This window comes from Symphodus melops, assembly GCF_947650265.1.
Source record: "Symphodus melops genome assembly, chromosome: 12".
In the NCBI taxonomy this organism is placed as follows: domain Eukaryota; kingdom Metazoa; phylum Chordata; class Actinopteri; order Labriformes; family Labridae; genus Symphodus; species Symphodus melops.
In genome coordinates this window covers 19,666,735-19,689,350 of record NC_136702.1, presented here as the reverse complement: position 1 = coordinate 19,689,350, position 22,616 = coordinate 19,666,735, and the positions used below count along the sequence as shown (strand labels likewise).

General features: G+C 39.9%; 1 protein-coding gene across 1 annotated transcript in view; it reads left to right on the top strand.

The window, feature by feature from the left end:
• Nucleotides 1–22,616, top strand: part of LOC306832957 (polycystin-1-like protein 2) — a gene marked incomplete at its 5' end in the record, with an annotated part of 46,728 nt that overhangs the window by 7,862 nt on the left and 16,250 nt on the right. Inside the window, 18 exons of the mRNA XM_079357979.1 lie at nucleotides 1,079–1,194; nucleotides 1,354–1,507; nucleotides 4,307–5,317; nucleotides 5,413–5,555; nucleotides 6,815–7,000; nucleotides 7,972–8,109; nucleotides 8,926–9,072; nucleotides 11,950–12,074; nucleotides 12,539–12,659; nucleotides 13,094–13,225; nucleotides 17,601–17,714; nucleotides 18,756–18,870; nucleotides 18,952–19,146; nucleotides 19,221–19,447; nucleotides 19,539–19,640; nucleotides 20,697–20,875; nucleotides 21,429–21,575; nucleotides 22,206–22,405. Coding sequence (XP_079214105.1) covers nucleotides 1,079–1,194; nucleotides 1,354–1,507; nucleotides 4,307–5,317; nucleotides 5,413–5,555; nucleotides 6,815–7,000; nucleotides 7,972–8,109; nucleotides 8,926–9,072; nucleotides 11,950–12,074; nucleotides 12,539–12,659; nucleotides 13,094–13,225; nucleotides 17,601–17,714; nucleotides 18,756–18,870; nucleotides 18,952–19,146; nucleotides 19,221–19,447; nucleotides 19,539–19,640; nucleotides 20,697–20,875; nucleotides 21,429–21,575; nucleotides 22,206–22,405 — 3,552 coding nt within the window. The remainder of the gene's footprint in view (nucleotides 1–1,078; nucleotides 1,195–1,353; nucleotides 1,508–4,306; nucleotides 5,318–5,412; nucleotides 5,556–6,814; nucleotides 7,001–7,971; nucleotides 8,110–8,925; nucleotides 9,073–11,949; nucleotides 12,075–12,538; nucleotides 12,660–13,093; nucleotides 13,226–17,600; nucleotides 17,715–18,755; nucleotides 18,871–18,951; nucleotides 19,147–19,220; nucleotides 19,448–19,538; nucleotides 19,641–20,696; nucleotides 20,876–21,428; nucleotides 21,576–22,205; nucleotides 22,406–22,616) is intronic.

The following is a 22,616-nucleotide window of genomic DNA, read 5'->3' as shown; positions in this document are numbered from 1 at the left end:
TGTGGCATTTCTACTGACCAAAGCTGGGAAAGATTCCCAAATTACCGACCCATACCGTGTTGCTTTTTGGTACCCTTCTCTTGGGGTGCCAAGTATATTGATTCAACCCTCAAAGAGCCAAATGCTAATGACAAAGTAGATTGCTGGATGTCTTCCATCTTTGGTTTTGTTTTCTGTGTCGCGTTTTTCTCTTTTGTTAAATTTATAAGCGGGTTAGTTATTAGCTGCTATGATGTGACGCTATTACGTAGCTGACAAGGCTATCAGCATCCGGCTTACGCACCGCCTACCAAATAGGGCACGGTTGGCTGTGGAAAAGCAAACAGAATCAGACTTAACTAAACTAAACCGACCAATCTGTACTGATCCATACCGGACCGCTTGGTGGAAACGGGGCTTTTGGCTTACTCTGTCAGGACTTGGGTTGGGAACCGGAGGGTTCAAGTCCCTGTGCAGACCATGATTTGGAAGTTAGTCTGTTGCTGGAGAGGTGACAGGCCACTTTCCGTGTACTGCCGATGTGCCCTTGAATAAGGCACTGAACCCCCCACTGCTCTGGCGTGCTGCGTGTGTAGCAGTGCCACTCTGACATCTCTCCATTACTTTATATCCACAGATCCTGTGTGTGCATGTGCGTTATTTAGGTCTAAGTGTGTGAGAAGCATGTCTCTCAATGAGTGTAAACCAGAATTTCCCTCAGGGATTAAAAAAGAAGGTACAATTAAAACATATACATATAAGTATTGTAACATCCGTGGGGACATTGTAAGGACGAGAAGATAGTTTGTTTATCAGCTGTATTAACTGGTCATCGTCGGCCGTGACTATGCCACAAACAAAGCAGAGAGCAAACAACAACTTGCTGTAAAAGACCTCAACTAACTCTCTCTCGCGGTTGCTCTCACAGCAGCTTCACACATTTACCGTTCTGCCCCTCCAGCTCCACTCAACACTCTCCCTGATGCATTCACTGACTCCCCACAGAGTGGGAACTAGGAACACTTCTGATCAAACATGAACTATTACATTTCAAACATGAACCTTATATAATATATTCTATGACTGTGTTTCACAACAGGATCTGTGCAGGTCAAACTCAGAGCCTGGAATGTCTTCTCCTCTTTGGAAGTGGATGTGGATATGTTCACTCCCTGTGGAAATAAACTAAATGAAGATCTGTTTGGATTTTACAAGGTACTGGTCAACCCATTATCTGATAATGCGTAACAGTAATGATAATTAATATTCACTTTTCTATCTGTCTAACTTTTGTTTGTGGTTATGAATGATCTGGCTCATTCTTCTGCATTGTCTGTCCATTGCATCATTGTAAATCCTGTTTTTCATTTTCAGAGAAAGAAACACATTCGAGTTGTCAGAAGTCAACATAAAAAACTCTGTGCAACAACAACAGGAACCAAGCCTAACGTAGATCTAAAGATCAAACTCACAGTCAAAAGTGGCTTCAATCTAAACGCAGCGAACAGGCGTTACGAGTGGACATGCAGTGAGGATTGTGTTTTCTTACTCTTTTTTTTTTTCTTTTTCGTATAAAACATTTATTTTCTATATTTTCCATAAAGTACATAACTATGAGACCCTTTTTGGATTGTCTTAGCTAAATGTGGGGCTAGAGCAAGCAAATGGGTTCACTAAAGCCCAACATGCACAGCTTTCAAGTCTCACAAAAGACAAAGGAAAAAAATCTGATTTATGTGTTTAATTAGCTTTAATTTCAGACCAAGGTAAATAAAACATCACTTCATTTCGAGACACTTTGCCAGTTGAGAAGACATCTGTCAGATTTATCAGCTATAGCTAACTAGTAAAAGCATCTCATGTTTCTGTTGACTGATTAAAGGACCTGTATGTAACTGACACCGAGCGTTTTAAATGGGTATACTGCAGTTCACATTTTACAGTTTACATAGGAGAGAGCTGCCTCTCCAACGTACAGTACCATAAGGATTAATAATTAATGTTTTGTGTTTATTTACAGCAAATCCTTGTCAATGTCAAGGGAGTAGCCCTGGAGTAGAGCGCATCGTTCAAGGAAATTGTCTACCAGATCCATTTCAGTTTAATAAGTATCACTTTAATGTGATTGACAATCAAAATAAGGTGAAGGATACTGGCTCCATATGCATCACCTTTACCCCTCAGAAAGAAGCTCCAAGTTGGTTAAGGTACTTTATAGTTCTTAATAACATAAACTAAAACTTACACTGTCATTTGTGTCCTTCACACTTGATCGTCTAATTTATCTGTAACTGATATTTTCTTACATCATAAATCTACCAACTTAAATCAACATTACATTGTCATTGGTTTAAGAAAATAACTGAAACAAATGACAGAAGGACTGATGTTTGATTAAGTAGCTAGAAAAATATGATGAACAGTTGTTCATGTCATTGTAATGCTGACATTGAAAGATTCCCAGATCAAGCAGATAAATGAAATTCAATGATTGATTAGTCATTTGATACACTTTATCCTGATAAGATTGTCTTATTTTAAACCACTATAATGGTAGGGGTTGCATGACTAACACATTTTTTGTAAGTTTAAGTTTGTTTATGATAAAAGTTGAGATGATATCTGATGACATTGTGAAATCACAGAAGAATGAAATGCTTTGCCATAAGTATCCATAACGATTTGTAATAATGCATACACTGAAAGCGGACAATTTACACAAACTATTGAGAGGCAAGTAGAAACTACAAAAGGTGGCAACTCTGCTGATATAATGTATTTGCAACAACATTGCATGTGCTACAAAATAGGGGGAAAAAAGGACACTCGCGAAACAAAAACAAAAGGGAAACAAATTTAGTTGTTTACTCTCACAGTCTGAGATTAAAAATGTGGATGGGAAAAATGGGATTGCATATAACAAATAGGAATCAATATGAGCTGGATGAAAGCTTGGCTGCTATTGAGGTATTCCCAGTCAGAGAAAGAAAATCTCCCACTGGCAGGGATAGCAAAGTTAGCTTTGAATAGCAAGACAGGGAACTCTATCCTAGTTATGGGTCACCATTGAACCAGGTTCTACATGGTGGAAATATGAGGTGTGAGTGGATTACTTCCCCATTTATCTCCAACTTTTAAAGTGTTGACAAACAGCTGCAGAAATTCTTTCTTAAACCTTCATTTTCTTTCTAATGTTTGGGTTACCCCAATAATCATTTATGTGGTGGACACAAGGATCATTGAAAGCGATTGAGCTGGCTGTAAATACTTTGAAACGTTAATGTCAGTGTTTGGTCAACAAAGTGACTGCCATGAACAAACAACTGAAAGAATAGCTTATTTGTCAGTTAAAGGTTAAGATGATGTAAATTATGACAAATATATTTCTTCATGGCAATCATTTTTGTTGTTTTTGTTTCCATTTAATGCTGACATTGACATGTTACAGTGTAGTCAGCTGTCTGCATTGCAATGAGAAGTCAACTAATCTCTTCAACCCCTTCTTAATAGTTGCAATACATAGCTTTTCAAAACCAACATGCTGCAGTAATGTGTTAACTTTTTTTTGGACCACAGGCTCTCTTGCGAAATCGGCTGTGACCCCATACAGATGAACAAAAATACAAAAATTGAAATGACTTGTGGAGACGAAGTGTGTCCAACTGTTGTGTGGCACATTGAGGACCCAGCTGAAGACAAGGACTGGACAGTAAGTCTCCATACTGTTTAATATTGTGAAACTACTTTATATATAAACCACTGACCGAATTAACTTGCATGAGAATTTGCAGTATTTACAGGGAGAGACCAACAGCTGTTACAAAGATGCAAAACAAAGGCCCCTCACAAGAAGACAAGATGGTGGGACTCAATATCATGTGAGCAATGCCATACTTGAACTGGCAGAGAGGAACGGTGTCTCAGTGGTGATAACATATCAAAGTGTGTTTAACTTTTTTTTTTTTTTTTTTTTTAAATGGTCAGAGCTCTGTGGATTTATTTTGTTGGAGTACTTAAAAAATGTATTGCTTTCAGATCAGTTAATAATGTTGAAATGTAGATGTTGACAATGTTCTTTTGCCATGCCCCTCATTCACTGAAGGATAAGGTTTTTATCATGTCGATTGTGGAACATTTTTGCATGTATGTAAATATAACACTTTTTTATTGTGCCTTTCTTGTCATACCACAGAGGATTACGAATATTTTTACCAAACGTACTTCATAGGGACACCATTGTCAAACGCGAGGTCATCTCACAGAGTTCATCAAAATGAATGTGGTGATGATCAAACAACTAACACTCCTGATCCTGACACTGTATCAGCAGACAGTGGGAACTCAGAAAGCACTGTTCCCCCTGATGGAACAGCTACTACTACAACGATAGCGACCAACAGCGGGAACTCAGAAAGCACTGTTCTCCCTGATGGAACAGCTACTACTACAACGATAGCGACCAACAGCGGGAACTCAGAAAGCACTGCTCCCCCTGATGGAACAGCTACTACTACAACGATAGCGACCAACAGCGGGAACTCAGAAAGCACTGTTCTCCCTGATGGAACAGCTACTACTACAACGATAGCGACCAACAGCGGGAACTCAGAAAGCACTGTTCTCCCTGATGGAACAGCTACTACTACAACAATAGCGACCAACAGCGGGAACTCAGAAAGCACTGTTCTCCCTGATGGAACAGCTACTACTACAACGATAGCGACCAACAGCGGGAACTCAGAAAGCACTGTTCTCCCTGATGGAACAGCTACTACTACAACGATAGCGACCAACAGCGGGAACTCAGAAAGCACTGTTCTCCCTGATGGAACAGCTACTACTACAACGATAGCGACCAACAGCGGGAAGTCAGAAAGCACTGTTCTCCCTGATGGAACAGCTACTACTACAACGATAGCGACCAACAGCGGGAACTCAGAAAGCACTGTTCTCCCTGATGGAACAGCTACTACTACAACGATAGCGACCAACAGTGGGAACTCAGAAAGCACTGCTCCCCCTGATGGAACAGCTACTACTACAACGATAGCGACCAACAGCGGGAACTCAGAAAGCACTGCTAACACTGCTATTACAACAAACATTGCCACCACCGCATTTTCCTCAGCATCCTCTAACACAGCTTCAAATACTATCAACACGATGACCAGTAACACAGCTACCACTGATTATACATCATCTCCGGCGACCAGCAGTTACAATGGCCTTAATTGTAGCATCTCGCCAGATAGTGGAACCACCCTTGATGCATTCACGATAAATTGCAATACTGAAACGCCTTGCCCGAACTGTCAGTATTGTTTCAAGACCCAAGATGGTAAGTAATCCTGTTGGGGAAATGTGCTTTACCCACATAGAACATTTTCCAATATAATTATCAAGTTAATTATTTGATGGATTTAATTTTGTCAGGGAAGCATCTGCAATGCACAAAGAACAAAGAGGTCAAATCTGTCTTTCTTCCTCGGGGAGACAGAAAATCCAACTACACTCTTATCATCAAAGCTACTGCAAAAAAAGGCAGCTTTGTTGTCAGTACCACCATAACTACAAAGGTAAGTACTCTGTAGAAACATGATGAGTAATGCTGCTGAATTCAGGCAGGCATAAGAAGGCACCCTCTGAATGGCATGAAGAAAAACTCAAGGAATCAGTCACCATTGCGATGCATTGTTAAATAATCCCATCTCTATCAATATTCTATTGCAAACTGAAAAGAAATGTTTAAACTCTCCAAATCACTTATTCATTTGAAATAACAGATAAGCAGAAAAAGGTGTTTGAAAAAGGCTTGCTCTTCTTATGCCTATGAGATAGGACAGTAGATAGAGTAGGAAATTAGGAGTGAGAGGGCGAGGAATGAAATGCTGAAAAGAAGCTCAGGTCAGATTTGAACCAGCTTGCTTATAGGACTATAGCCTGTACAAGCAAAAACTGTAGGCTACCTTGCTCTTTTCTTTAAGAATTTTGAAATGGTTTCTTATATTACAGAAAAAGAGAGTGGAGTCAAAGCCCCTTTGGATTTGTTGTTCTTAGCTCTGTGTTCACCTAGGGACATGGAGTTCGGACAGCGCCATCTTCAGCTTGTTGGTTTTTTGCTCAGAGTTGTTTCATACATGTTTTTTTTTAATCCTCCCTCTCAGACCATTAGCCTAGGTGCCTCATAGGGGAACAGAGAAGGTGCCAACCACTCAGAGAAACTGTCTAATGTCATAATAATGCAGAGTTGTCGCAAAATACAACTGAAAGAGAACAGATATGATTTAATATAACTACTGTGGCATAAATAGAGAAAAACATAATAACCAAATCAAGTTTGTTTATATGTATATATATATATATATATATATATATATATATATATTATTACTGGTAAATGATCGTAGAAACTTGCTTTAGATTTATTCTGTTGGCCTCTGCTGCAGTCTCTGCTCTACAGAACCCTGCTGGTCAAACAGGAAATAAAGGTCAGGGGAACAACAGGACAGAGAGTAGCTGAGGGATGAAGGCGGTGTGTCTGAAGGGAGCATCAGTTTGAGTCTTAAAATCTGTTCTCAAGGTTTCATAGCCGTTAATATCCAACTTTTAATTGAGCTGCAAAGGATAAAAAACAAGATTAAATATTGATCAATATTAAATATTGCTGTACACAATAGTTTAATTCTTTGTCAGTGTCTGCTGATTTGTCTGCTTCTGTCTATAAAAATGATTTCCTCTTTACCATCGACTATCTTCCTGAATCCATGTGAAATACAGCTTAAAAAACGTGTCTTTGAATGGAAACCACAGTAAGTATATTTCTTCTTCTCCTCAGGTGAAGGATTACAAACCACCCTCTGGCTCTTCAGGAGGCAGTCTTTCAGCTACAGTGAAGAATGTTGTTGATAAGCTGAAGAAACAGGGTCAACTAACTGGAAAGACTGTGGGACAGATCTTTCATTCTGTATCCAACCAACTGAACAGTCAATCGGATGCATCGAACAAAGCTGAGAAGCAAAAGGTAAAAACAATATACGATGTAAATGTATGCATATAGCGATTATTAAAAAAAAATCTGTAAATTGGTTTGGAGTGTTAAAAGACAATTAAAAATTTAGCAAAATTAGTTTCTAAAATTTGAGTTGGTGACTAAAGAACAGTTACTAGTTACCATCTGCAGCCAAATGTGATCCAGGGTTTAATTAGAGTTATCAACCCTTACACCTTCAAACAAAGAGAAAGAACTGACATACTTCTTTTATATAGATTATACTGCAATTACTCACCTCATACGGGGGTAGAACAGTGAAAATGTTAAAGGGTAAACATGTACAATTTTGGATTATTCTGTTGATAATGTCTTTTACAAAAAGAGGTGTTGAAAGAGCCAATGATCTAAGCATTCTAAGAACAGAATAGGAAAAATAAGCCTTTAATGAACTCAAAAGTTGTTAAAGATCAACTAATGTCATCCACGAAAGATAAATGTTAGCAAAGATAATTCAACTAGATGATGTCACTTCTAGATACCAAACTGAGTTAAGTTGTTTCTTCCTGTTAATCATTTTTGCTGTCGTTTGCAGTCAAACAAATGGTTCTGCTTCCCACTCACACCAGCCTCCCCCCGGTGTCATTAATCACCTTAAAATACCCAGCTGATACGGAGCAGCTCTTCTTTAAAGAAGGGGAAATGAGGCACACATAACCCAAATCAATTCACAAAAGCAAAAACCAAGATTAGCCCAAATAGATAATAATATCAACAAATAATTCAGATTCATTAAATGTTTGGCTCTTTAGTATTACTTCACCATAAATATGTCATACTCCCAACTGGTGCCATCACATGAAGAAGACCTAAACAACAGTCATCAGTGTGAACATAACAATTCCTTTATGAAGTTGAGAAACAGTGTACTACTACTACTATACTTAGTTAAATAATGTACAATGGTATCATTATGAATAACACGTGTGAATTGTCTCCGTAAGCTCCGTGAACAGATGCTGGACATAATGACCGACACAGTAAAAGAAGCTCCATCCAAACAGCCAGAAGAGGTTCAGGTGCTGGCCAGAGGACTTATTGCTGTCAGCCAGAAAAGCTCTGAACTCACCTCCTCTGCTATGGTATCACACAGTGAGAGCCTCACACATAGATATAGATGGAAGAGGTCAATGATTTATAGTTGTGGTAAACTTGTAAGAGCTTTCATTATCAAGGACAAAAAGCACAACAGCTGAGACTTGAAATTTAGCGTGTCATAAGTCCTTGACAACAGAAGTTGCTCACTGCTAGTAAAGCTTTCTCATGACCTTACACACTTGATTAAACACCCACCTGGCAGACACAAAAGGCTTTTTACTGCTGCATGCTACAGTAAAAAAAATAAATTAAAAAAAACCTGAGCGGACATTGTGGATGAATTCTGATAGATGCTCTACTGACCCTTTATGAAACAAAATGACTTTGTACGTTTGTTTTAGTTTTAGTTTTGTGTCTAGCTGTATGCAAACTGATGTTCTTTTACACAAATGAAATTCCTAGCAGATAAATACATGTATTTTAATTTGATTTGAATTGAATTGAACAAACTTCTCATATTCCTGCCAAAAAAATGGTGTCAATGCCACTATCGTTAACAAGTGTTAACAATTAAGTTTCAGCATTATTCTCTGAGACATATCAACATTTGGTAGACTTTGATCTTACAGTGGTTTAAGGATTCTCCCTTTTTTTTTAATAAACAAACACTACTGAAGTGATGATCTGATGTTATAATTTAAGCGGTGACCATGTTAGCTAGCAACTTTCAGACAAATAGGACTGAAAGTGTGCTAAAGAATGCCCTTTTGTTCAGATATGTTGATGTTGTTTATGTTTTCAAAAGGTGGCTGCTACTTTCAGATATGTCTGTGATTGTGAGACTTAATTTACACCTCCAGGTAAAGGCTTCGTTATTGTTGGTTGAGCTCAGCTCATCTCTTCTCCACATGGACTTGGAAAAAACTGAAGAAAACAAAAAGGAAATGCACGATGCAGCAAGCACTATTGTGGAAGGTGCTGGAAATATCTTGCACTGTTCTTCCGATGTGAGTATTTCACCAAAAAGTCCATTCTAATGGGATTAACTTCTTTGGATAAGCATTGGTAAATGGTTAATTGATTTGTACTTGTAAGGCACATTTTTAGTCGACACTTTCCATTTACTCATTCATTCAGTTACATGCACACACTGATGGAAGAGGCTGCAAATAAGGGCATTTGAACTGGTCTGAAACGCTGATGAAGGCCTAGTGCTGAAACGTGTCTGTTGTTGTATAAAAGGAAACTTGAAGGACATTGTGTGATCTGACTTTTCTGTCTCTTTTTAACTGTGCAAAGTACCCAAGAGTATTAACCTATCCCATTCATTTGCATTCACACAAGGCTGACTTGAGCAATTTAGTGCGCCGTGTCTTGCCCATGCAGGGTTATGGGCTGTAGGGAGCGAAACTCCATTGAGCCACAGCCACCACAATCACCCATTAGGAATTAAATATTTCACTTGCTGATACAGTAAATGACTTTGAGCTGCAATTTTGCTCATCTAAGGACTGTTAACAGTCCTCAAACTCTGTGGTTCAGAATACCTAATTGGCCCCTTTATTTGGTCACATTATAATTTAAACCAGGGTCTCCAACAGGTAGCTTGCAGGAAGATTTTCAGTAACCTGACTATCTGTTGAGTTTGCAATTTTTGTCATGGTTTAAAATGGTGCATACTCTGTTCGACTCCGGGAGGATCGTTGTGAGTTGCCGGACTTGGCTCCAGGCAAACCGAGGTTACACTTACTGAATCCCAGCTTATTTCTCAACAGATGGATGCCCACAGATGTGGGAGGACAAGGAAGTGGATTTATTATCAAACAACATAGCCTACCAATAAACACCACCAGAGCACCGTTTCTCCGGGGCTATGCCCGACTGTCTTTTGTGCACAAATACGGCTCTACAACCTACTAAAAAAACACACACAACTTTTAGAAGTGAGGTCTGCTAGACAGGTAGCTTGATTAAGTTGGCTGTCGGCTAAGTCGGCTACTGGCACTGTTGCCCGACTTAAGTACTGGACTTCAGTCCGCGAGGATTCTCAGGGCAGGAGGCTGGGTGAAGTGTCATTGTTTGATGACAGGGAGTTATGGTAAACTGTAAACAAGAGATGAGCAACGAGTTCAACCCAGTTGGACTCTGTCCGTGTTTATTGATGTTATTCTGTATCTTTAAACAATACAACTTCCTTATCTGAATCTCGGGCGGCAGTAGCTCCATCCGTAGGGACTTGGGTTGGGAAATGGAGGGTCGCTGGTTCAATTCAAGTCCCAGTGTGGACCAAAATACGGAACTTGTTCTGGTCGCTGGAGAGGTGCCAGAGCACTTCCCCAGCACTGTCGAGTTGCCCTTGAGTAAGGCACCTACTCCTCAAAAAAACTCCTCTGGTGTGCTCCCTGCGAAGCAGTATGTACCGGCCCACTGTGAAATCTCTCCTTCAATTTATGTCCACAGGTCCTGTTTGTGCATGTGTGTAATTCAGGCCTCTGCGCGTAAGAAGCATGTTCCTAAAATAACAGTGTAAACCCGAATTGTCCCCAGGTATTAATCGAAGTCTATCAAAGTCAAATAAGAAAACCTAAACTTTATGTAGCACCTTCTATGGGCCTGGGGCACTTCCCTTGTGGCCAAACCTGGAGCACGTTTCTGTACGTGCTGTTGTTTTTGACTTAAAATTATTTTGTCTTCTTGCAGCGCGTTTGATGCTTATGTAGTTGTTTTGCCTTTTTGCAGCACGTTTGTTTCCTTTTGCAGCGTGTTTGTTTCCTTTTGCAGCGTGTTTGTTTCTTTGCATTTGTTTCAGGAGTTTGCATTTGCTTCTGAATGTTAGGCAATTCTGAATATGCTGCACATTTTTCTAAATGTTTTATCGTTTCATCAGTTGCTGAGCGTTTGACCCCTACTGGCCACCGTAAAATGCACCAATTCCCACTATTTATATATTTAACCCATAAAACCAAGTGTAAAGTAATAATGTTTTCCTGGACATTAAGGTACATTTCAGCAGCATAGCTTTTGTGTCACAACAACAAATGTAAAACAACATGTTTTTTGTTGGACCTTGATGTGAATTATGTAGATTAATGTGATGAAGGTAGCTCTTGGCCACTTTCATTTTGTTAAAAGAGCTCTCACAGGAAAAGAGGTTGGAGATCCCTGTTTTTAAAGATGTATTTTTGGACTTCTTGTGCTTAGAGATAGGACTGTGGACAGAGATGGAAATCAGGGAGAGTGGGGATTGACATGGGAATGGAGCCACAGGCTGGATGCGAACCCGGGCCGTCTGTGTTGAGGATTATAGCCTCCATATATGGAGACACTAACCACTGCGCCACCAGTGCCTCTGAGTCTGTTTTTTTTTTCACTTTAAATATATTTCTTCATTTGAAAAAAAAAACCCAAAAAAACAAACAAACAAGAATTTACCACTGGAATTTACCACCAGTGGCTCAACCAGAAGGTTGGAGGTTTGATACTGAGATCATTTTGCAGATGTTCAAGTGCTACATTGGCCAGATACTGAATCCAAAGTTCCTTCTGCTGCTGCATCCGTGGTGTATGAATGTGTGTGGATGGGACATGTTAACACTGATGGACACTTTACATAGCAGCCTCTGCCAGTATGTGGATGGGTAGGTGTAGCTTTGGTGTATAAAGCACTTTAATCTAGAGACTACAAAAGCTCTATACACTCTCAAGTCCATTTGCTATTAAAATGTTTATTACTTAGTTGTGTTAATGAGTTTAGTGAGCAGAAACATCGTCAGTGATACACTTGTTTTCCCTGTATTATCCATCTTGTGTTGATGGCAATGACATTCTATATTTACTTATCTATACGTATCACATTAACTTGTGACTTGTGTTATCATTTGCAGAAAAACACATCAGATGCCCTTGTACTTGCTTTGGAAAATACACAGAGTGCACTGTTAGCATTGAAAGAGCCGAATGAAGGGCCAACCATTATCCACGATGATCATATTAGTGTGTTTGTTAACAGGTGAGTGTCAGCCACCAGCTTTGACAAACGTAGAGCTGAAAGCTTCATTTCATAATATGGCTAAGAGATGGATGAGATGATTGTGGTTGTTGTGTTTTACAACCAGTTGCTGGTTAGCCTCAGCATAAACAAATAAAACCAAGAAATTATAATGTTGGGATACAAAAAAACCTGACAATGTTTGTAAAAAAAAAAAGATTCCATTTGTTGGTGAGCTTCAGCAGAGGGCATATTTTGCTACACTTTTTACTTAGATTTGCTATGTTCTGTCTTTTTAGAGTCTACCGGTTAACTATACTAATCTATAGGCGATATTTTACAGTAACTGGACAGATACTGTATTGAGATTCTATGTTATGTATAGCCATTTAGCATTTTAGTTTGTTTGTATATTTAGCCATTTTTGATTTTCTAGTACAAAACCGTCAAACTCATAAGAATTACTTACATACCTTTTTCCTCAGAGTGACCCCAGGAAGTTTGCACAGAGAGCCCATAAATATTCCCAACTGTTCTTGCAGCTCGTTTCATCTCCCACCTCTCCCCTCTGATATGTTACCCTCAGATGAACCAGTGGATGTTCGAGTAAGTCAGTGGGAGAGCTGGTGTGTAATCCAATCAGAGTCAGCACTTTAGAGATGATGCATGATTTGAAGTTAATTTATTTGACATTTAATTGTAGTTTATTGGTTAAATATAGTTTCCTATATATATTTTTAAGCATTTCCATGAACACCAAATCATTGTGATGGCTTTTCTTTCCCATAAATATGAGTAGTGTGCTGCAGAATGAATGTCACAATACCACACTGTCACTGGCAATTATTTGAGTTCAGTGGCACGCCAAAACACAACATGCATTAATTCAAGTCACAAAACAGAAATGAACTCTCAATCTAGGAAACAAATCAGCCGCTTGAAAGTAACTGCTTTGTGCTTCCCCTTTTCCCAATGTATTTTCTATAATTTTGCAAGGTGTCAGATGTGCTAATAAGGTTATCACGCTCCTTTATTTACAGATGCTGAGTTTAGATAAAAACCCGTTTTCCTGGAATGAGAGGGGGAACATCAGTGGCCTAATAGGCACTTTATCCCTCACAACAACAGATGGATCCAACATCCCTGTGGAGAACCTGAGAAATGACATTGAGGTCAGTGCATCTTCTGAGAAATGTTCTTTACTGTGCTCTCCTGTAGAGAGAGCCTTTCCCTTCAGCTTCTCTTTTTTTTTTTCAAAGAAAGACTTCAGGGTTATAAGACATTGAGGGTGCTTGAAGAAACATTCTGTCAAATAGAATATGGCACGTATCTAATGTGAAAACTTAATTTCTGTATGAAGTATAGTAATTGACTTAAGTGCTTGAATTAAGTGCTTGAATTAAGCACTTAAGTGTTCTTTCATGTAAAACGTCATGTTGGTTGAACTCATTTGTTCAAGGCTGTGTCAATGTTTACATAACATTAATGCTATGTAGTGGGTTTAACACATGTGCACAACCTGCTGTCAAGTGGAGTTGTTACGTTGTCAAGTATAAATCATGAGCATTTCTCACAAAGGCCTCCTCATGTGCAAAGACATTATAATGAGAGGGTTAGTACAGGCAGATCCATGAGTATTTGTAGGATGCTATATTATCACAACCTAATTAGGGTACAAGCAATGAGGTTATGAGGAACCCATTTTAATCCGAGGGATTTCTTATTTTGTTCACTAAATGAGCACAAATTTGAAGGCTACCATGCTCAAAAAGTCTTGTCTTTGGCAGGTGCATTAGGCCCAGTGAAAAACTTTTCAAACATTTTATTCGTCTCAGATGTGTTGTTTTTTTGTTCTCAGGAATAGCTGCTGATTTGTTAAAAATATCCACATCAGTAGCGTAGATGGAAAAAGGATTTAGGTCGTTCCCCAATTACCAAGGCTATCGTCCTCCAAGCGGGTAGCCAAGGTTCATGTCCAACCTTTGGCTCCTTTCCCACATGTCGTTCCACACTCTCTCCTGATTTCCCACTTAATTCACTAGTCTATCAAATAGAATGCAAGAGACCTTTTTTTAAGTTATTGGCCAAGTCTAGGGGCGTGGCTGTGGCAGCTCAAACTGATGATAGAACTGTGAATTTTTATCCAACAGTTGTACAGTTAAGAGAAATCACAATAAGAAACCTTGTTTTAAATGTTAAAAAGACTGAGGTTCAGAATCTCTGCTCTAGACTGCAAAAGCATGTGTACTTGTTACGCAGACTAGTCTATGGTATTTAGCAGAAATTCATGTTTCTGTTCTGTTTTTGAAAGCATTGTTTAATATTGAAAAGCAGCCTTCTGGCTTGGCTGAAATTCCAGATAATTTGATTTGCGCAGACTGCTTTGAAAATATGGGGATGAAGGGATTATTTTTGTGTTCCAAAGACTTATGGCCTGAGGGAAGAAGTTGTTACAGAACCTGCAGGTTCTGCTTCAGAGGCTGCAGAACCTCTTTGCAGAGTCTAGCGGCGAGGGAGGTGTCTCTGCTGATTTTCTGAGGCCTGGTTCAAACACTCTCTGAAGGGGCTTCCAGTCGAAGGCACTGCAGGCTCCGGACCAGACAGAGAGGCAGTTGGTCAGTAGGCTCTCCATAGTGCATCTGGAGAAGGTGGTGAGAATAGGGGGGAGGGAGCTGTGTGCTTTTCATCCAATGCAAAAAGTGCATGGGCTGGTGAGGTCTTTTTACAAGGGCTCAGGTGTGAAGGGACCAGGTCAGCGTGTCTGTTATCGGCACCCCCAGGAACTTTGTTCTGCTTACTGCTGTGCCGTTGATGAGGAGTGGAGTGTGGCTGGGCTGGCGCCTCCTGAATTCGATGATGATCTCCTCAGTTTTGTCAACGTTTAGGACCAGGTTGTTGGTTCTGCACCAGTCAACCAGATGTTTCACCACCTTTCTGTAGTCCATGTCGTTGTTGTCACAGATGAGGCCCACTACTGTTGTGTCATCCACGAACTTCACAATGTGGTTAGTGGTGGACCTGGCGCAGCAGTCATGGGTCATCTGTGTGAACAGCAGCGGACTCAGGATGCAGCCCTGAGTGAAGCTGGTGCTCAGGGAGTTGACACTGGATCTGTTGTCGACCACTCTTACAGACGTGGGTCTGTCTGCGCTGAAGTCAAGCAGACAGTTACATAGGTGGTTGTTAAATCCAAGAGGGGCCAGTTTGCTCATGAGATGCTGCGGAATGATTGTATTGAATGCCGAGTCCAGAAACAACATCCCCATGTGTGCCCTTCCAGTTCCATGTCGTAAGCTCAGGTGGAGTGCAGAGGAGATGGTGTCCTCTGTGAAGCGGTTAGGGCGGTAAGCAAACTGTTACGGCTCAAATGTGGGGGGAAGTCTGGAGACAGCGTGTTCCTTTACCAGCCTCTCAGAGCACTTCATCATGATGGGGGTGAGTGCGACTGGGCGGAAATCATTGAGGGAGGAGATTGTGGATTTTTCAGGCACTGGTATGATTGGAGCTGTCTTTAAACATGATGGTACCACATCCTGGATCAGCAAGGTGTTGAAGATGTCTGTGAGAACCCCAGCCAGCTGGTCAGCACATTACTTAAGCACCCATTCCAGTATGTCGTCAGGTGCTGCTGCTTTCCGAGTGTTTACTCACCTCTGGGTTCTCCCACATCAGCTGTATCCAAGCTGAGTGGCTGCTCTTCAGAGCGAGGAATGGATTTCTTCGCTGAAGTGGTGTTGAGTGCCTCAAACCTTGCAAAGTAGTTGTTGAGGTCGTTGAGAAAGTTGATGTTGTTGTCACAGGGGGAAGGAGTAGCTTTTTGTCTGTGATGACATGTATGCCCTGCCACAGTCGTTGGGTGTTCGTGGGGTCCCTGAAAAAGTCCTGCACTTTCTGACTGTGAGAATGCTTTGCATCCGTAATGGCATGGTTAATTTTGGCTCTGACTGTTTTTAGTGCCACCATGTCGCCATATTTAAAAGCGTTGTTTCGAGCTTTTATTATTGCACGTACCTCACTGGTCAACCAAGGGTTTCTCATTGGCCCGTGTAGAGATATTCTTGATCACACTATCATCTTCCATGCACTTCTGAACTTATGTGGACACAGACTCGGCATACTACTCCACACACGTGATTATTGGCCGTAGTAGTCACCTTGAACATGTCCCAGTCCATGAATTCAAAGCAATACTGGAACGCTTCCATTGCTCCCTCAGGCCAGACACTCACCCGCTTCACTGTGGATTTTTTTCCTGATCAGCAGGGGCTTGTATGCAGGAATTAACATCACAGAGAGCTGGTCTGAGGAACCAAGGTGGGGGTGGGGTGCAGCTTTGAACGCCTGTTTGTTGTTACTGTAGGCCAGGTCCAGCGTGCTTCCACCTGTGATTGCAAAATCCATGAAATGAGGAAACACAGCTTGATTGAAGTCCCCTACCACGATGAAAACTCCCACTGGATGTTAAAATTGCATTTCACTGATGGAGCAGTATAAAACATTCAGGGCTTCTCTTGTGTTTGCACTGGGAGGAATGCACACTGCTGTAAAGATCATAACAGTGAATTGCTGGGGTAAATACAACGGCTTGCATTTTATAGTCTACATCAGGACATATGAATATCGCACCATTGTTGCACCAGTTGTGTGTATATGCAAACACGGCCACCTTTAGACTTACCAGTGAGAGAACTGCTCCTATCCAACCGAAACAGTGTTAGGTTCAAGGTTCAAGGTACTTTATTGTACCTAGCCTAGCGGTCTTATACTACTTTAGAGTAACTACACTGCAGGTTCACTGTGAAATTATCAGAACTGGCTGGGGTTATTTCACAACTGACAGTTTTAACTAAACTGTTGTGCTATTTGCCAATACATTTCTGTTGTTATCATGCCTCTGCGGCCACAGCTGGGCAGGGCACCGCCATTTTGCTTAGAAAGCCACAGTGTACAATAGAGTCTAATACACCCTCTTGGACAATTTTCAATTTAATCATGTCAGCTGTGACATTTTTTGAATTATTATTGTTTCACAAAAAGATTTAGAACAAAAGTTGTAATTATTCCTATAGTGTTGTCCATATTGATTAGGGAAGGACAAATTAGCAATTTCAACTGCACTTGTCTGTTTTCATTTCTCAACTTTTATCCTGAATGTGACTCGTCGAATAGAAAAGAATACAATCCTTTCGGGAACACGACGTAGTCTGCACAGAAATTAAATGACGGTGAAATACCTAACACCTTAGTCATGTAAACCTCATCTAATATCTCAAGGATTTACGACAGAAAAAGCTTAATGTATTACTTAAGGAGACTTAATATGAGCACAACATTGAAAGTGAGCTTGAAAAAGAGTTAACATGCTATCTTTCTATTGAAATGTTTTATTAGCTTACAATCTATTGCACTGAATAAGAACATTATATATTTATTCCAAGCACGCTTGCCTTTAGATCAGGCTTGTAATTGACCATGACCTGGCTGACCGAGAACCTACACAGACAGTAAACTTATATTTGCTTGTTTTTTTTCCAGTCTTTGTTACAGATTTTTTTGCCAAGACCTGCTGGAGAGCAGGTGAACACGTCTGTTTTGGATCTTGGGAACTACAGCACAACGGTCATAAATGTTCCTTCAGCCAACAACACGCTGGTGTTAAAGGTCCAGTGAGATGTTTAATCAATTAGCAGCACAAGGCCAAGTTCTGATCACTTACAAAACTTACCTGTACTTTACCTTAACAATAAAGATACTTACAAATAAGAAACACTGACAGTAACTATTACTAATTATGTTTGCCAATTAAGTGGTTTGGTTTTCAGTCTTAGTATTTTTAAGCAGCTATATTAAGAAAGTACAGGGCCAAAACAACTAGAATACAATCAGCATTGTGCTCTTTTTAAACCAGTGATTCCCAAAGGTAAGCACGGGTCTGAGCGGTGACCGGGTAAAGCTTAATAAAAACAATGCATACAATTGTTCACTGTTAGTCAAGCATGACACATGATGTGTGAGGATTTCTAGGCAAATGTTAGGATGAAAAACAAATCATAAACAGACATCACAACTTTGGAAGTGTCATGTTACAGTATCACATTTCATGGCTTCCTCTCTAAAAGTGACTGTTTTGTTTTATGTTTTTTTGTTTTTAGCTGAAATTGCTATTGTAGACTTTTGGCAGCCAATGTTTAAGAGTGTATTCACACCTACTTTGTTATTTCGCTTGAAACACGGTGGATGACGTCGGCCACATTCATCATAACACTGGTTGATTGCCCACACATAAGTCTACATTTTTCACAGAATGAAATATTTTCGTACTTGTACTAAATGGATGAAATTGTTGCTAAAATGTTCAAAACCAGGACAGTGAGTACAGCAAGTTCTCCATGATTGTTTACTTTCATTTTGCCATTACCGCTTTACCCCGCCCCAATCCTTTTTATCCAATGATTGAACGATCTTTGCACACATGTATTTTTTTATGAATTCTGGGCCTCTTGCGAAAAGTGCAATGTGAAAAAAGCCTGCACCAAACCAAAAAAGAAACATTGTATTTGGCCAGAACCAAAGAAAGTGAACTGAAGGACTTTCCAAGTGTGAATACACCCGAAGAGAAAAAATTAGCAATATGTTACCAGTGGATGTGGTATGGACAAAGAAATCGGCTGAAACATCTTTATGTTGTTGCACTTTTTAAAGATGGTGCCTTCAGAAGATCATTTGCCCTTCAAAGTTCTCCTTGGTTATAAAGACTACCCTACTGAAACTAATCATGTCGCAATGACAGAGATGCCTCTACAAGGAACAACACTTGGTAATAAATCTCATAGTTGTGACCATGGTATGTTTATTTTTAAAAAACATTTAAGAGTACTTTTGTGTGTGTTTTCTACAGAGGAGAAATACACTTGGCTTCTTGACCCATTGACTTTAAAAGGAAACACCGGAGAGCATTACCTTATTGTGAGACCCATTGTAGGTCCAGGTATAAAATCAATTGATGCCAGTTTATACATTACACCCATCACTAGCTCATGCAAATTTTGGGACGAGTCAACATTGGATTGGAGCAATTTTGGATGTAGGGTAAGTGCATCAATTAAGTCAATTAGCCAGTCATATGTTGCCAGAGCTAACAGGTTTTGTTGTTGTTTTCAAAGGTAGGTGTTAATAGCACGCATTTAGTCACCCAGTGCCTCTGCAACCACCTCACCTTCTTTGGGAGCTCTTTTTTCGTCACACCGAACCTTGTGGACCCGTCACGCACTGCGGAGCTGTTTGCGACTTTTGCAGAGAATCCTGTGGTTGTCTGTTTCGTTGGGGCGCTCTTTGTGGCATATTTATTGGCTGTTGTATGGGCACGACGAAAAGATGTTAAAGACACGTTGAAGGTGTGCTTGATCTCTTACAATCAAGTTTATTCTGACATTAAACAATTACTCAATATTCTTAAAGTGCTTTATACTGTTTGATTTTCTGCAGGTGACTGTGACAGTTCTGGAGGACAATGATCCGATGGACGAGTACTGCTACCTGCTGAATGTGAGCACTGGGTATCGCAGAGGAGCATCTACTTCCTCTCAGGTAAATGAATTTACATACATGAGTCAACAGTGATGGTCACGTGGTTATTAATGTGTGTTCAACCCATATACAGAGGTCATAGCCCCCTAAGCAGGCTGTCCAAGTCCAAATCCAGCCTGTAGCTCCTTTTTCCGCATGTCATTTCCATCGCTCTCTCTTGATTTATGGCTCTCTCCACTGTGCAATCTCCAAAACAAAAGAAATTGTCAACAGTGTTTGAAATATGTCACGCTGTGATTGAGAGATCTGCAGGAATAACCCTTATATGAATGAGCAAATCAGTTGAAGTGCAATGTCAAGTGTTCTTGGTTTGCCTGAAGTTCCTGAATACCTTTTTTCTTCTTCTTGCCAAATGATATTCTCGGCCTACATTGATAGTGACTGTATTTGTTTAAGTGTCCATCGACTTGTCTGTCTGAGGTGGTATAACAAACATTGTTGATTAACTGTTTAGAAAATTTCAATTATTGGCATTTTAAAAATTGAGTATAACTGCCCCTTTTAAGGACCATCACACAAAGTGCCTTTAATCAGGCATGATTAAAAGACATGACATTTCATGAATGAAATAATTCAGCAATTCTGCCATTTCTGCTTCAGATGTAGGTGAACAGCCAATTGTGACCTTCACAATACTGATTTTCTATTTTTAGTAAAAGTCTAAATCTATGTCTCTCTCTTTGTTGACACACACTACTCATTCCTTACTCACACTCTTGGAGGGGTAGAGGTGGTTGTGGCTCAGTGGTAGTGTTTGTTGTCGCTGAAACAAAAGTTTGGGGGTTGACTCGTCAACTACTGCATTCACATGTCCGATGATCTCTGGGCTAGACACTTACCCTGAAGTTGCTTCTGCTGTTTGATCGGCAGCGTACTTATGTGTATAACTGAATGGAATTAGCTAATACTGATACCACTTTACATCCCAGCCTCTGCCATCAGTGTATGAGTGTGTATGAATGGGTACTATATACAAGCTCAAGTCCATTTACAATCTTACTTTATCCTTCAAGAACAGATTCTTCCTATTTTAATGACAGACGTGAACTGTTCTAGGTGGCAATAACTCTTGTTGGTGCAGAGGGAATCAGTGAACCACATCATTTGACCGACCCAAAGAAATGTGTGTTTGAGAGGGGGGCAGTGGATATGTTTCTGCTCACTACTCCCTTTTCTCTCGGAGACCTGCAAAGCATCAGACTGTGGCACAACAACTCAGGGAGTCATCCTGCTTGGTAGGTTAAAGCTCTTGTTAGGGTATTTTAAACTGGCAATGAAGCAAACAAGAATTAATACTGATGGAACCTTTTCATATCCCTGTTACTCCTACTCCAGGTCGGGTGTCAGAAAAGATTATTTACACCATGCTGCTTAAGCAACCTTTTCTAATTGTGTCCAATGATTTTCATGTTGACTTTTGAAGATAGACAGAGTCAGTAGCTTTTTCCTAATCACGAGCAAAGATACTGAACACCTTTAATATAAAGACGTTTACTTTTTGTTTGTTTTAATATACAGCGAAAAAATCAGCAGAGACACAAAATTGTCCCACAGTGGTCGACAAAATCTCAACACCCAAAGATTCCTTGTTTATTTTGCTATAACAGGACCTACGACACTGTGATCATTTATTACAATATGAGCACAACATGTCGTCACTCATGATTATAGTGAAATTGCAGAAAATAACTTGCTGTTATTTTCAATAGTTATTTTAGGCAAAAGTTAGATTAGTTACTTTCTATGTAATACATTTTGTTTTGATCACGTCATGACTTTGTCTGTCAGGTATGTCGGTAATATCATGGTTCAGGATTTACAGTCTGAACAGAAGTGGCATTTTCTTTGTAACTCCTGGCTTGCCATCGACATGGGAGATTGTTTCCTGGATAAAGTTTTCCCTGTTGCCTCCGAGATGGAACTGAAAACTTTCAGGTAAGGTCATGAAAAATGTATATTGAGGCAACCTGGTAGCAAAAAGACTGTTTCTTTTCATCAGAATTTGCATGATAAAGGCCCAGATTAAATGCAAATGAAATGCAATAGCTGGTTTGGATTTTACCTTAACTTCCTGCTCAATTTTTAAAATAGGTGATGTACCAAAAACTGGCAGGCAGGATGTGTATTTCAATTGATGTTCCACTTTTATTCACAGACGAGCATAGTTAAAAAAGAAGAAAAAAAATCAAAACCAACACATTCAAGTGTGCAGAGGTTAAATTGAAACTTTGAAAAATGAAGGTGTTTTGAAGCGGCATGTACAACCAACAACTCTTGCCTAGGCTACCTTAATATTTTTCTGTGTTTCAACTTCATCTTTAAAACTCATAACTGCTAATGACAAGAAAAACTGCAGTAGTTAAGTAACCTTTCAGGCAGTTTTTGTTTCATCACTATGTGGTGACTGGCTGAGCAATCTTGCACTCAAGAATCAGCCAAAGGTTACATTGAGTTTTAGAAGAAATAAAAATAACTGATAGAATTTAAAAAAAATTGCATATTATTATATAGGTGATTAATGATACTTTTCCCACAGTGCTATTCTGTTGTCCCTTTTTTCTACAGTAATTTGTTCTTCATGAAGACAGCAAAGGACTTCAGTGATGGTCACCTCTGGTACTCTGTGATCAGTCGACCACCAAGCAGCACTTTCACTTGTGTTCAGAGAGTTTCTTGCTGTTTTTCCCTGCTGCTCTGTACCATGCTGACCAGCCTCATGTTTTATGGTGTCCCTACAGATCCCAGCGAGCAGACATTGGACCTGGGTAAAAAATAGTTCCATTTAGAACAAGTAAATTGATCTCAGTTCAGGTCTACAGCACAGTTGTTATCTGTATCCTGAAGATGTAGGAACACAAAAGCTTTACGCCTCACCACACCCCACTATGGAACAGCCCTGGGCGCTAACAAGAAGCACAAGTTCATTTTCTATTTAAACAAACGTAGGCACGAGGCTTTAAAATTATGACTGTGTGA